General features: G+C 37.3%; 1 protein-coding gene across 1 annotated transcript in view; it reads right to left on the reverse strand.

Annotated features, from left to right (window-relative positions):
- LOC137621517 (beta-1,3-galactosyltransferase bre-2-like) overlaps window positions 1–11205 on the reverse strand; it is a 28112-nt gene extending 16907 nt beyond the window's left edge. Inside the window, exons 1-4 of the mRNA XM_068351915.1 lie at window positions 11102–11205; window positions 10624–10938; window positions 10070–10291; window positions 9626–9736 (exon numbers count right to left, since the gene is read on the reverse strand). Of these exons, the coding sequence (XP_068208016.1) occupies window positions 9626–9736; window positions 10070–10291; window positions 10624–10938; window positions 11102–11205 (752 nt within the window). The remainder of the gene's footprint in view (window positions 1–9625; window positions 9737–10069; window positions 10292–10623; window positions 10939–11101) is intronic.
- Window positions 11206–15000: the final 3795 nt, after the last annotated feature.

Raw genomic sequence — 15000 nt, forward strand, 5'->3', positions numbered from 1 at the left:
TTTCTGCCTACATTTTAATCGGTCCTCTTACTTCTCGCCCAAACACCATTTATTTGGGCTACATGCTATGCTTTCTTGATAGGCATTGCGTACCTCATAAAGCATCAAAGGTAGTCCGATGTCCCATTCATTTCCTGTTTCATTGCAGTACCTTGTTAGCATACTTTTTAGTATTTAATGGAATCTCTTTAATGCACCTTAGGTCTCAGGGTGATAAGTAGTTGACAGTTGTTGTTTCAAATCCAATAGTTTCACAACGTCCTGAAACAATTTTGACGTGAAATCTGTTCCTCGGTCACTCTGAACTATTCTCGGAATACCAAACTTTGTAAAGTCTAATAACTTCTCGGCAATTACTTTGGTACTTATGTTCCAAACGGGTATGGCTTCTGGGTATCTTGTCGCTGGACACATCAAAGTTAACATATTCTCATAGCCTTTCTTTGTTCTCCGTAACAGTCCCTCAATGTCGATCATTACCTTACTGAAGGGTTCTCCTTGTACCTTAATCGGGTGTAAGAGAGGTATCTTTATGTACTCGTTAGGCTTTCCAGATATCTTGCAAACGTGCAGGAATTAATCAATATCTGATGGTATATGGTCCATTCGGCATTCCCAGGGATATTGGCGGGTCTATGCTTCCTTATAAGCAACCCCTCCTTGAAGTAATAACAGGTGGGAGTCTGATGCACCTTCATCTCATCCACCACATGGTACATTAATTCTGTTAACATCACATCCTTCCGTTGCCATCCTATCAGCCTTTTCCGATTCACTTGTCCTACTTCTAACACTGAGTTTTCTATTTCTTCCAAATCCATTGCTTCTTTGTCTTCCTGTTCATTCGTCTGTCGTTCCTCTTCTTTCGTGCTCTCTTAGGAGCTCTCCTCTTACGTACTATCATGGGAAACCTCTTCTTCCTTCTATAAATCCTCCAAGCTCAACATTCCTTTGGTTTATCTGTCTTCTTCTGCAGCCACTTTCTTCATCATACTCCTAGTCATTACACAACTAGGAATACGGGTAGTCCTTCTCGAGTTCAGTCGTAGGACTATACTTCAATGGTTTCTCTGTTACAATGGAACAAGGCACAAATGGCGCTCCACCAAACCTCATTTCTCAGTAGGATTTCTACTCCTTCGACAGCCAATGAATCCTTTACCGCAAAATCAAAATGACCTGTCACCAACTCACATGATAGTTTCAAACGGCAAATAGGAGTAACCTCTTCATCTCCTATTCCCTTCAAAATGACCGAATCTCCTATGAGAGACTGTTCCACCATCGGGTGTACTCCTCGTGTCACTAGTACCCTATGGTTACAACCAGTGTCGCGCAATATCTTGACCGGGATCGGCTTGCTCCCATCCAGAGCGGATAATATACCTTCATAAATATATGGTTTAAGGGCATCCACGCTACTTGGGGCTGTTCTGTTCGTTGTGTGAATGTTAGCTGTTTTATTTTCCTCGTCGACCTTTCCCATTTGATTCTTCATCTTTGTATTCTGTGGAGTTAAATTACCCTTTACCTCTTGGGCGACTGCTTTCGGTTGGTTCGACCAACATTCCTTAATGATATGGCCTCTCTTGCCACACTTATAACAAACAATATTAACCTTCCGCACGTCTTTCACAATACCTGAAGGAGGACGATTTGAAGATTGTTACTGTGGTACTATCGCATTATGTTTTGGAATAGTACCAGTGGTACTTCCGCTGTAACTATAGTCCATGGGAAATAGCTTTTTAGGTCAAACAAATTGCAATATTTTGTTTTATTGCATGAACATGTTATATGGACTCTTAGGAACACCATATCCAAAATGGGACAAATTCGGCCATTTTGAAGTTGTGAAAATCACACTTTTAACGTTTTCGGGGGGTACATTTTTCCATGTTTTCCCGTTTTTCTCCAAAACGGTTCATCGCACGGGTAAGAGGTATGGGTACCAAACAGATAAAAAATTAAATTTTGCACATGTTTGTATCCATAAGTATTTACCCTAAAATTGAAATTTTTTGTGCAAACAAGCCTGGAATTGGAATACACGCATTTTGGAGAAACTGAAAAAATCGACTTTGTACTCACATTTACCTAAATATCTCTTAAACTACTAACTTTACGGTAAAATGTTATAGAATTGCTCCTTTAGAGTGAAGATTTTTTTCTTTATTTTGACATATTTTTTTCCATTATATCTTGATATTTTGCAAAAGAAACACACAAACACACAAATAGACACAATTTTTATTCATGCAAAACAGATGAAAATAGAAGGTTCAGTAAAACAAATTACAATAGTTTATTCTATGCACGAATGTGTCATTTGGACTCTTTGGAACACCACAGTAAGTAATATGACAAATTCGGCCATTTTGAATTTGAATAATTCCATATTCAAAATGGCGACCGTTCTCACTGTTTGAACTGACGTATCTTCTCAAATTTCCACTTTTTAATGCCTGCATGGCCGATGACAGAATATTCTGTTATCACGAAACAAGCTTCTGCCACTTCATTGCTGATAATGTTGACCACAATACAGTAACAATTACTGGAAAGGACACTTATCATGGCATGGGTCTGATGTGTGCAGTCACACCACCAGTAGCCACATCTCAAACAGTCATTCGGAATTCAGAATATTTTAAGACCAAGCCAAAAAGTGTTGCATTAAAAAGGTATAGAAAACTTGGAAAAGCCGGAGACATGTTGAACTACAAAGCAGTATCGTCCATTGTCCATGATGACATCAGAGAACATCTTGATACCCTTTGGAAGATTTCTTTTCCTTATAGATGCAACAGGCCAGGATGGTCCGGCTTTATGCAGACCATTACCCAAGGTAGCCATTTAGGAAAAGCATCCTTCCACTTCTTACCAATGGTTGACTTGGATCTAAACAATTTAAGCTGTATCTTTACTACCCTGATGTTTGTAAATGACGAGTGCATGAAATACAACATATCACCTGTCATCACATTTGATCAACCCTTGTGGCTCAAGGCAAGGCATATCATCAGCCATGAAAACCAACTCGAACATATTGTTCTCATCCTCGGGCCATTCCATACCTTAATGAGCTTCCTGGGCACTATGGGTCACATCAAGAAAGATAGTGGACTGAGAACACTACTGGAGCTTGTGTATGGGCCCAAGACTGTCAACCATATGCTGACTGGAAAGGCGCATGAGCGAGCTGTACGTGGCCACTTCTTAGTTTATGCTGCTTTGAATGTATCAGTGATCAAGAAAGCATCAGATCATGAGGCCACTCAGAATTCAATAGATGGAGCATTACAGAAGTTTGACAAAGTTCTTCGATCAACAAAAACAGCAGTGGAAGCTGAAGACCAGGACATATTGGCAGTTGAAGAGAGGCTCAGAGATATTCAGGATCAGCTACAACAGAGCCCAAATGGAAAATTATGAGTTCAGTACATGGAGATGATGGATATCTTGTGATCTGCACTCAGAGGTCAAGGAACCAGCCAGCCAAAATTGTACTTCAGGGCACTACAAAGAATGCTTCCATTTTTTGCTGCCTCTGGACATAATAACTACACAAAATCAGCACATCTATTCCTCCAGGACATGGTGGACCTACAGAAAACGAATGAGAAACTCTGACCAACTTATTGAGTCTGGTTTGTTCTTCATTAGGAGATCGGACAGGTTCTGGGGTGGGTTAACACCTCATCTTGTTATTGAGCAGGTGTTAATGAAATCCACAAAGTCAACAGGAGGCTTAACACATGGACGAGGTATGGATGAAATTCAACGAACAAAATGGTTACAAGCCATGCCAGTCTTTGCTCAGATAAGTGATGAAGTAAAGAGTGTCCCGGAGAAGACTGGCACTGAAAGAAACAAAGACTTGACTGAATCCAGAAGGATGAGAGATCAGGAGGATACTTCAAAGATTTTCCAGTACCTAGAACAACATAGTCCTTTCACAGAAAATGAGTATTTGTACAACATTATTTCAGGATTATCCGCACCACAGTCAAATGCTCACCTTGCCAAAGATTTTGGGAACAATATAATCAAAATGATGGAAGACCAAAATGCAGCAAACTATATCTTCAAAAATAAACACCAAATCGAGACAATGGGTCAGAAGATAGTAACAGATGAGTTGAAGTGCAGGTAGATCCTCAAGCTCTATTTCAGCAGTTACTTGTGATAGCCAGTAATGCTGAAATCAGCTTAAGTGAAATCATGAAGATTGAGCTCTCTGTATACCCACCATCACTGTTCACAAGCAATGGACTTCCTCGAAGTGCCACCAAATCTCAGCTTGCAGATGCCATAGCAAAATCCTCTATAAGTCAAGCTGAGTCAATCCCTGATGCTGAATGTTCTGTTTTTGATGGTGGATCCTTGCTTTAACGCATCAAATGGACTGCAGGAGAAACAAATGAAGATATTGCATCCAAATAAGTTGTTCTTGTCAAGAGAAATAGCTATCCTATTGTTGTCTTCGATGGATATAGCAATACTGCATCGACAAAATATGTGACTCATCAAAAGCGTGCTAAGGGCTTAAATGTTGCCCCAGATGTTCACCTGACACGCACTAAAGTCTTTACCTTTAGAACTAAGGAGTTATTTCTAGCAAACCATAAAACAAACAGAGATTTATCAACTTTCTGTCTGAAACTCTGAAGGAGCATGGTGTATCTACAAAGCATGCAGAGGGAGATGCAGATTTTCTAATAGAGCAAGAGGCAGTTAACATGACAGTTAGCAAGGTAACATGCGTTATAGCAGAGGATGATACTGACATTTTGGTACTTCTCTGCCATCACATGAAGTCTACCAGTCAGCCCCTGTTCATGGTATCACAGAAATCCAATATGAAGCATCCCATTTGGAACATCGGAGAAATTAGTGCACGACTCGGTGAAGAATGCTGCAGGTATTTGCCATTTATGCATGCTCTGTGTGGATGTGACACCACGTCAAGGTTAAACAAAATAGGAAAGGGAGCTGTACTGAAAAAACAAAGTGTTCTATGTGAGTGTGCTGTGCCATTCTTGTCTCCCAGCTCAACTCACGAGGAAATAAAAATAGCAGGAGAACGAGCAATTATTCAGATGTACAGCTCTAACGGTGATTGTGCAACTCTTGATGACCTGAGAAAGAAAAAGTTTCAGGGCAAAGTCATCAAGAGTTTGAGAAGTGTTGATGTGAAAGACCTGCCACCTACTAGTGATGCAGCAAAATATCACTCATTCCGGGTTTATTATCAAACACAATTCTGGCTAGGTAACAGTGATATTAAACCTGACGATTGGGGCTCGAAGAGAAATGGAAGAAACTTAATTCCTTGCACGATGGACAACAGCCCTGCGCCTGATGCCTTGCTGAGAGTAATCAGATGCAAATGCAAAGGCTTTTGTGACACTCAGCACTGCTCATGCAAAAAACACGGGTTATATTGTACAGATTTTTGTGAGGAGTGTCAAAATACCACTTGTGTTAACATATTAATAGACGTAGACACAACATGATTAATTTAGTTTGTTCATGTATTTTGAGCAACAATGATTGCATTTTTTTTTATTTATGTTATTTTCAAACACCGTCAAGAGCTAATCAATAATTTGATCTTTGTCATTTTAGTTAATCTTGTATATATTACAACCATTGTAAAATCCAAGTAAATTGCAAAGGTAATTTTCTTCTTGAAATATTAAGTGCAGTCTTCATTTTAACCAGGGGCCCAAAGAGGTCACGGGTGAAAACTGATGTCTGCAGTAATTTCCTGGTCTCCATGCTTTTTTGAGTAATCTCTCTCTCTCTCTCTCTCTCTCTCTCTCTCTCTCTCTCTCTCTCTCTCTCTCTATATATATATATATATATATATATATATATATATATATATATACATATATATATATATATATATATATATATATATATATATATATATTTAAAAGTGGAAATTTTAGAGGATACTTCCATTCACACAATGAGAACGGCCGCCATTTTTAATACGGAATTACGCAAACTCAAAATGGTCGAATATGTCAGTTTTTTTTACTGTGGTGTTCCAAAGAGTCCAAATGACACATTCGTGCATAGAATAAACTATTGCAATTTGTTTTACTGAACTTTCTATTTTCATCTGATTTCCATGAATTAAAATTGTGTCTATTTTGTGTGTTTGTGTTTCTTTTGCAAAATATCAAGATATAATGGAAAGTAAATACGTCAAAATAAAGAAAAATCTTCACTTTAAAGGAGCACTTCTATGACATTTTACCGCAAAGTCAGTAGTTTAAGAGATATTTAGGTAAATGTGAGTACAAAGTCGATTTTTCCAGTTTCTCCAAAATGTGTGTATTCCAATTCTGGGCTTGTTTGCGCAAAACCTTTCAATTTTAGGGTAAATACTTATGGATACAAACATGTGCAAAATTTAATTTTCTATCTGTTTGGTACCCATATCTCTTACCCGTACGATGAACCGTTTTGGAGAAAAACGGGAAAACATGGAAAAATGTACCCTCCGAAAACGTTAAAAATGTGATTTTCACAACTTCAAAATGGTCGAATTTGTCCCATTTTGGATATGGTGTTCCTGAGAGTCCAAATAACATGTTCATGCAATAAAACAAAATATTGCAATTTGTTTGACCAAATGACCTTTTTTGGGCTATTTCCCATGGACTACTATTGAACTTGCTCCCATAGTTATTACTGAACTGGTTTCCATGGTTCGGCAAATACTTGACACTTGGTTGGAACTATCGTTGAAACTTCATACCCGAAGAGGGTTTACGATGGTTAATATTATAATCTTCAATCAGCGAAGTGGCTCTATCAAGTTTTTTCACCTCTCTCTCTCTCTCAAGTACGTTCGAATATGTTTAGGAATTCCTCTTAAATACTGTTCCCGCACTATTAGTTCTTCTAAATCAGTCATCTCTCTCACTTTGGCACCCTCTATCAATCTCTTAAAACATCGTCATACCTGATAAGAGTAATCCAGGAAAGTCCTTTTCTCTTCATTCCGCAAATTTCGGAATCTTTCATTATAGTATTCAGGGGTCATCTGATACACTTGCAGCACACTCCTCTCAACTTCTTGATACTCCTTCCTCTGGTCCTGAGACAAGGGAAGATACGCACTGCATCCTTTTCCAATAAGGACACTGCACAATAACTCAGGCCATTTATCATCTGGCCATTTCATCGTTGAAGAGACCTTTTCAAAATGATCGAAGAATTCGTCGGGAGTCTCTTCCGTGAATTTCGGAATCAACCTCTGTGCATTTGCCACATTACACACGAAATCATGCATTGTAGGGGTCACACCTTTCTGGGTTGACGACCTTGCACGCGCATTCAACAGTTCCAATTCCCTTGCATGTCTTGCAATCTCTCTCTCTCTCTCTCTCTCTCTCTCTCTCTCTCTCTCTCTCTCTCTCTCTCTCTCTCTCTCTCTTCCCGTCCTGCAATTTCTCTTGCCTATTCTCTTGCATGTCTTGCAATCTGTTGCCTCTTCTTCCCGTTCTGCCATCATCTTCAACTTAATCAAATTCTTTTCCGCTGCAATTCGTCTAATCTCAGCCTCTACATTCATTTCTGCTTTTGTTCCTTTAGCTTGTGGGTCATCTGATACTTCCTTCTTTACGAATTCTGTGTCAGCCTTCTCCAAAAGGTAACGAGCTGCTGCAGTATTTTTTTCTGGCAACCCTCCAAAGTTTATCAATGCTTCTAAGGCTAGACACTTGATTTAGGCTTTAATCATTCCACCAGTTGCATGGCCACCACATGCCTTTAAAATAGCGAGCCACTGAACTGTAGTTACATTAGCTTCCAAGAATTCCTGAACAATTGGGTTTTCCAGAAGCTCCTGTACATTCAACTGCGCCATTTTGTACTTTACAAAAATTATACTCTCCAAAAGTATATCTTATCAATACACAGAATTCTATCAACACTAACCTGATCAAACTTTTAATCAAAACACAGCCCTGTTATCGCCAATATTTAAATCAGACTTCCTCGATTCCACGGTCTGGGCACCAAAAATATATATATTACGACCAGAAAATTACGTAAATTCCCACCTGCTTTATATCACATATTGTGATATACAAGAGAAATACCTCCCGAGAATAATGAGCAACTCCCAGACAATAATCTATGTGAGCACTGAATATCTAAAAAGTCTCTTTACTTTACACTCAAAACAAAACTGGGTGATTACGTTACTTTTAACGGGAATTATTCTTAAATCAACCTCTTACTTCGGTTCTTGGTCAGGGGATACGAGCAAAGCACTGAGAAAAGTATTGTTAATCGAAATAATGCACACTTTACAAAAATTAATATATTCTATAAAAATTAACAATTTAAAATTAACACCAAAATTAAATCACTCGAAATATTAAATCTGAACTAAACCATAGACTAAGGCAAAATGACACTGAAAAATTATACAATCACTTGTTTCACTAGAAATTAATTTATAAAAATATTTAATTTTGACAATTAATAAAAATAAGTTGACACTTTAACACTGTAGAAAATAAATCAAATTTACTCTTACATATACTGAACTGTTACTTTTATGTCCTTTGGCTCACACAAGGTTACCGAAGGTTAAGCAAAATTAAATACACTTCACTGTTTAACCTAATCTCACAAGGCCAGTTACAAAGATTTATACTATAAAATATTCTTACATTAACACAATACACTCTTAACGTAGACACACTATAATATCACCAATGTTTGAATAACACTATACACGGTATATTTTGGAGAGATATCACTATTAAAGTTTGAGAGGAAAACACTATTCACGGTTGAGAGGAGACACTAAGCACATACTGGCTGGATAGATACTGGAGAGGACTGTCGGACGATGGCTCTTCTATGGGTTAGGCTGGATTTCTTCATCGCCTATGCATTGCTAGACCCTTATAAATTATTAACTTACCTCACTCTAAAAAATTCTAGTAAATCATTCTCATAGCATGGGGGCATGGCTCTAGCAGCATAAGGTTACCAACTTAGCAATTTTAAGAAAGGGTATTATCATTGTTTGGTTATGCAACTCTGTGAGCTAACTCTGCCCACCTCCTCTCACAACATTAAAAAAAAATTAATAAACTTTAGTCTAGAATTTTCATGCATTTGCCAACCACATGGAAACATGATGCAAACCCTAGCATGTGTGCCATAGAGCATACCTTTTAACAAATCTACATAAGACTTTGTAACAAAACTACGTGAAACGAAAATTTAATTCTTTAAAATGACGTAAATTTACAGAACTGAATGAAAAGACAACTAAATAAATGACGAGAGTCTTATGTGATTTATATACCTTACTTAATCCTACAAGAGTGGAAATCACCTGACGAGCTGGCTATACATTTCTTGAATATACAAACAAAATAAGTGAATAAAATATTCTATTCTCATACCAGCTTCGTCAGAATATATAAATATATATACTGTATATATATATATATATATATATATATATGTGTGTGTGTGTGTGTGTGTGTGTGTGTGTGTGTGTGTGAATAAATGCCTAAGATAGAATAATAATGATAGCATTTATTGAAATCTAAGTGTTGTGTTAACTCAAACTTACTCGTAAAGATCGATGTAATTATATTGAATGATGTCGTTGTATTTTTCTGACTCTATTTCGATGTCTTCTTGGAGGTCCTTGTCTGTCGTCATCCCGATGATAAACAAACAACTGTATTTATAAAGAAACTGTTCAAATATTTGGAAATGTAATAAGTTATTAATAACCTATGTAAAAATAGTATAAGTGCTGCAAAATTTTGTAGCACCCAAAGGTTATGAACTATGAATAAATTGTTTTGCCAACGATTGATCGAAATAGCAGATTAGAACTTGTTGCTTACATAGTATAATTAGAGAAGAAAGAAAAAAACTCATGTAAGGAATTAAGAGATAAAACCAAAGTATAGTGTTGAAATTACAGTTGGGAAAAACAGTGCTGGAAATCCTATGTTCTGATAGAAGAAACGTCATATGTTGAGTAAATGGAAAATACAATACTTGCCGCATCTGAGTGTAGGGGTAAAGCCAGGGATTCCCCCAGGTCCGCCTTATGTATTCTCTTCGATCAATGTTGGCCACAGAGGAAACTACAATGGCCAAAATGAAGGGGTCCGTCGAATTACACACATTGTGATCTTCTAGACTGTGGCGCCAAGTGATTTTTTCAGCTATAAAGTTGATTTTTGTTCCATTTCTACTGATCCTCTCACTCCGGTAGATAAATCTGGGGTACACGGATTATAGAGTACAGTATATTTAAGTTCATGGGAATGCGTGGTATTTAAGAAACAAATCTTTGAAATATCAGCAGCCTAAATATTTGAATAAAGAGGACTTCATTAATTCAGAGACGAATCTTTTTGGTAATTCAGAGAAGAAAATGGAAAGTTCCCTAACGTTAATACTAGATAGAACATCCATTTATTTGTATCACGTCTCCTAAAATATCTACCACCAAGAGTCATCATTCTTTATAGTATGCGTATCCCACCAGTGAACAACGAAATCAAACAATATTAAGAGAACTCATCTGTTAGAGAAATGAATATAAGTTACTTGAAGCGATCGGGATCCAAATGTGCAGGATATTGTTTTAGGCTCATCAATTGAGCCGTCTCTTCAGACGGTTCGTAGGTTTTGGGAACTTCTTGTAATCTTACGTTGTTTTCGACTGTTTTGTTTATCTCACTCCATTCCTCGGGACCTTCAGTTTCCTCCTTTGTTGAATTTCTAAGCCGATCTGTAGAATTCAGCGAACCGCTCGTGTCTCTTGGAAAGCGTCTGGATTTTCTGAGTTGATCATTTCCTTGAACCATCGAATCCACTATACCGAAGAAGTCAGGAGTTTCCTTTTCGGAAGTATAAATGTACCTGGAAATGAATGAACCTATATGTGGGATTAAATTGTAGTAACCACTGAATGACATTGAAGTCCATCTCTGTTATTCACTTGTTATCACGTACGTTTTATATAGGAATAGCGCTTACTGTATAAGCAAATCTTCCCTTGCATTGCAACCTCCCGTCCAAATACTGACGAGTCTCCGCATGGCTGAACTTTGCCAATTTGAATACTAATATTGGTGTGTCAATTTGTTTAAAAGTACACTTATATCTATTAATGTCTTTGTAATGCATAATTGCCGATATATTTTTGATAGACACAACAGAGATAAAGCAACAATAGATACTGAAATATTACAAATTTATTTACGACAATTTTGTTATCTAATCCTGTTGATGATCATGAATATATTTCTCGAGATACAATCACACAAAATCCTAACAGGTAGAATTCCCCCCCCCCCCCCCTCCTTCTCATCCCAACCCACCCAGGCGCCTCATAAGCATTGCCTACACCTCTTTGCAGGGTCCGTTTTTACCCTTAATCTACTGTACACTCTCATTTTAGCTTTCAGCTACTGCCTGCCTTCGTTCTCGCTTCTTTTATTTCATCTGGGCGTTCAACCTCTTGACCCTGTCTTCCTATTGCAACTATGGAGTTTTCTCCAATTGCATCAGGCCGTTAAACGGCCTCCCAGGCTCCAGTGCCTGGCCTTATGTGTTAAATTCATAGATCCAATCCAATCCGAAGACACGGAAAGTAAATCACCCTTAGTTACTCAGAATTCGGATATTTGTACAGGAAATTCATGACGATGCGCATGACTCTTCTCACCATTTACGCAGAGGCTACATTAGAAGTCTATTGAAATGATGTGGAGATGTGATATTGGCAGTAACAAAATGGTGAAATACGAAATCATTCATTTCACCGGCATTTGTCTTGGGCATTGTAAATGTGGGAATTGTCATGGAAATAGCCATGAAAAATATAGGGAAACTATATGACCCTGTTATCGATTTGTTTGTTCCATGATCATAACTCGTGTACTGTATATATGAAGTGAGACGTCCCAGAACCATCAATTCTTCAAATAAGGGTAAACAGGCCATTAACTGCAACGGGTATATAACTTGCATCGCATTTTTTAGTATTTTAGAAATTTCCAAATTTTATGCCGTGTTTAAAAAATATTTTAAATTTGTGACTTCTGTTAGTGTTACACCAGAGTAGGGTTCTCAAAGAATTAACGAAAGAAGAAAAAATTTATATTTCAAACTGTAAGTGAATTCATAATGATGATTTATTGGAGACAGCTTTAATCCCCACGTTGCTTGCAGACATGATTAAACCACTGTGACAAGGTCGTTAGGTCTTGCCAAAGTCTTACGTTATCGCGAATTTAGGGTGATAAGAAGACTGTTTCATTTTCATAATCATCCTCATCATCATCATCATCATCATCACTATCATCATCATCTCCTACGCCTGTTGACACAAAGGGTTACAATTCACAAGTCGTCTCTATCTTGAGCTTTTAAATCAATACTTCTCCATTCATCATCTCCTACTTCACGCTTCATAGTCCTCAGCCATGTAGGCTTGGATCTTCCAACTCTTCTAGTGCCTTTTGCACCCAGTTGAAAGTTTAGTGAACTAATCTCTCTTTGGGAGTGCGAAGAGCATACCCAAACCAGCTCCATCTAACCCTCATCATGATCTCATCCACATATGGTACTCGAGTAAACTCTCTTATAGTCTCATTACAATCCTGTCTCGCCATTAAACTCCCAATATTCTTCTGAGGGCTTTGTTCTCAAATCTGCAAAATTTGTTAAGCATTGTTTCATCGTCATACCACGACTCATGTCCATACAGTAACACCGATCTCACTAAACTGATGTATAGCCTGATTTTTACGTGTAAATGCGGGCGATTTGATTTCTAAATTCTACTTAACTATGCCTTGGTCTGATTTGCCTTTTATTCAATATTTCATTAAACTCCAATTCTAAAGACCCTTTATTAGAGATCATAGTTTCTAAATATCTAAATGATTCCACCTCATTAATCCTTTCTCCTTCCAATGATATTTCATCTTCTATTGCATATTCCAATCTCACCATCTCTGTCTTTCTTCTATTTATCTTAAGCCCAATCTCATGTGATATTTCATATACTCTTGTAAGCAAGCTTTGCAAGTCTTGTGGTGTTCTGCAAATAAGGACAGCGGCATCAGCATACTCTAGGTCCACTAATTTCCTATTACCAATACAGTCCAATCCTTCTCTGCCATCCCCAACTGTTCTCTGTATTACAAAATCCATGAGGAGGATAAACAACATTGGTGAAACACATTCCCTTGGAGTACTCCACTGTTTAGTGGAAATTCATTTGATAAGACTCCATTAACATTAACTTTGCACTTGATATGCTCATGAACAGACAATCAAATTTACATATTTGAAAGGAACTCCCTGATAACGCAGGACTCTCCGGGGCACATTATCAAAGTTTTTTTAATAGTTAAAATAATGACATGAAAAGTGTATTCTATATTCTATACATTCCTGTACAGCACGTCTTAAAATGAAAATTTGGTTATTACAATTTCTACCTTTTCGAAATCCTGCTTGTTCATCTCTCAGCTTTTCATCGATCTTTCTCTCTAGTCTCTTCAGAATAAGCAAACCATAAATTTTCATGATAATTGATGTAAGTGAGATGCTTCTGTAATTTTTGCTATCAGTCAGATCTCTCCAACCCCCCCCCCCCCCCTCATCCCCCTATTTTTACCAACACTCCTATTTTCCTTTCATCAGGCTTTGCGTCTTAATCCCACATTTTACAAAATAATTTTTTAAGTCTTCTAGGAGTCACTTCATTTTCTGCCCAAATCTTCCTAGTAGTTATTTTATTGTTTCCAGGGGATTTCCATCTGTCGAATTTTTTAATGATAGCTTCGACTCCAAACGCACTGAATGCATTCATGGGCTCATCCAGAATTCATCAGCTTCAATTTAATTTTAGTTTCTCTTTATTCACTAAATCATTTCATCTTTTTTTGTAAGTGAACATTTTGAAATGATCTACACTTGTATGTAGATGTCTATATCTGTCATGTTTTTAATAGTAACCCTAAAATTAAATTATTTGTTAACCTAAAATACCTCATATCAAATTAATGCTCCATTCACCAGTCGAGGTATTACTAACTAAAGGTGTTCTGCCCGTATACACAAACACTTATGCTCCATGAGATATATATTACGGTAAACCGCTACCAAGAACATTTTCCTAACACATAGTTATCAAACTGCAATTGATGAGCCGAAATGTGACACACTGAGGCCTGCACAAACACACAGACGAATCCTTAAAACGAATTGTGGGGAATATTTCATTTGCTGATGCCAACTGAAGAGCATTAGTTGAAGTCTCTCTTTGAAAGAAGACTTTCTCCAATCATTTCCTTTGGGATTTGTAGGCCCTATGAGGAAAGCTTTGCCAAAAAAACTATTAAGAATAAGCAAAGAGGTCATAGTAGATTTGAAATTGGCAAGAACGACAACATATGATATCATTCCTAGACCTAAAAGTAGTAAGAATGACAACATATAATTTAATGTTTTAGACCTAAAGGGGTAAGAACAATAACGTATGAATTTATTCATCGACCTAAAAGTAGTGAGAACGACAACATATGCTTTCATTCATAGATATCCTACCATAGATACCGCGAGACCCATATCGGCCAATGATAGCACATACAGTACATGAAGACCGCCGTTGTGTTGGGGTGGCAGAGATGGCAGCATTGAGGGCGGCGCCAAATTTAAGAGACATCTACCTGGCAGTAATTGGGCGTTGAAACCAGGAACTTTGAATCTTTTAGTTTTTATGAGTTTTCAGTTCATATTTTATTATTAAAGAAGATTAATTTATTTAAATCTTTATCACATATATGTTAATATAAGCATAATGCATTAATTACTATAGGCTATTATTAAATTTCATTACTAGCTTAGTATTCTTAAAACACCAAGGTAGCCATAGCCTTGTTTTTTTTCACACACTAGTCCAATAAA

This window comes from Palaemon carinicauda, chromosome 1 (genome assembly GCF_036898095.1).
Source record: "Palaemon carinicauda isolate YSFRI2023 chromosome 1, ASM3689809v2, whole genome shotgun sequence".
NCBI lineage: Eukaryota > Metazoa > Arthropoda > Malacostraca > Decapoda > Palaemonidae > Palaemon > Palaemon carinicauda.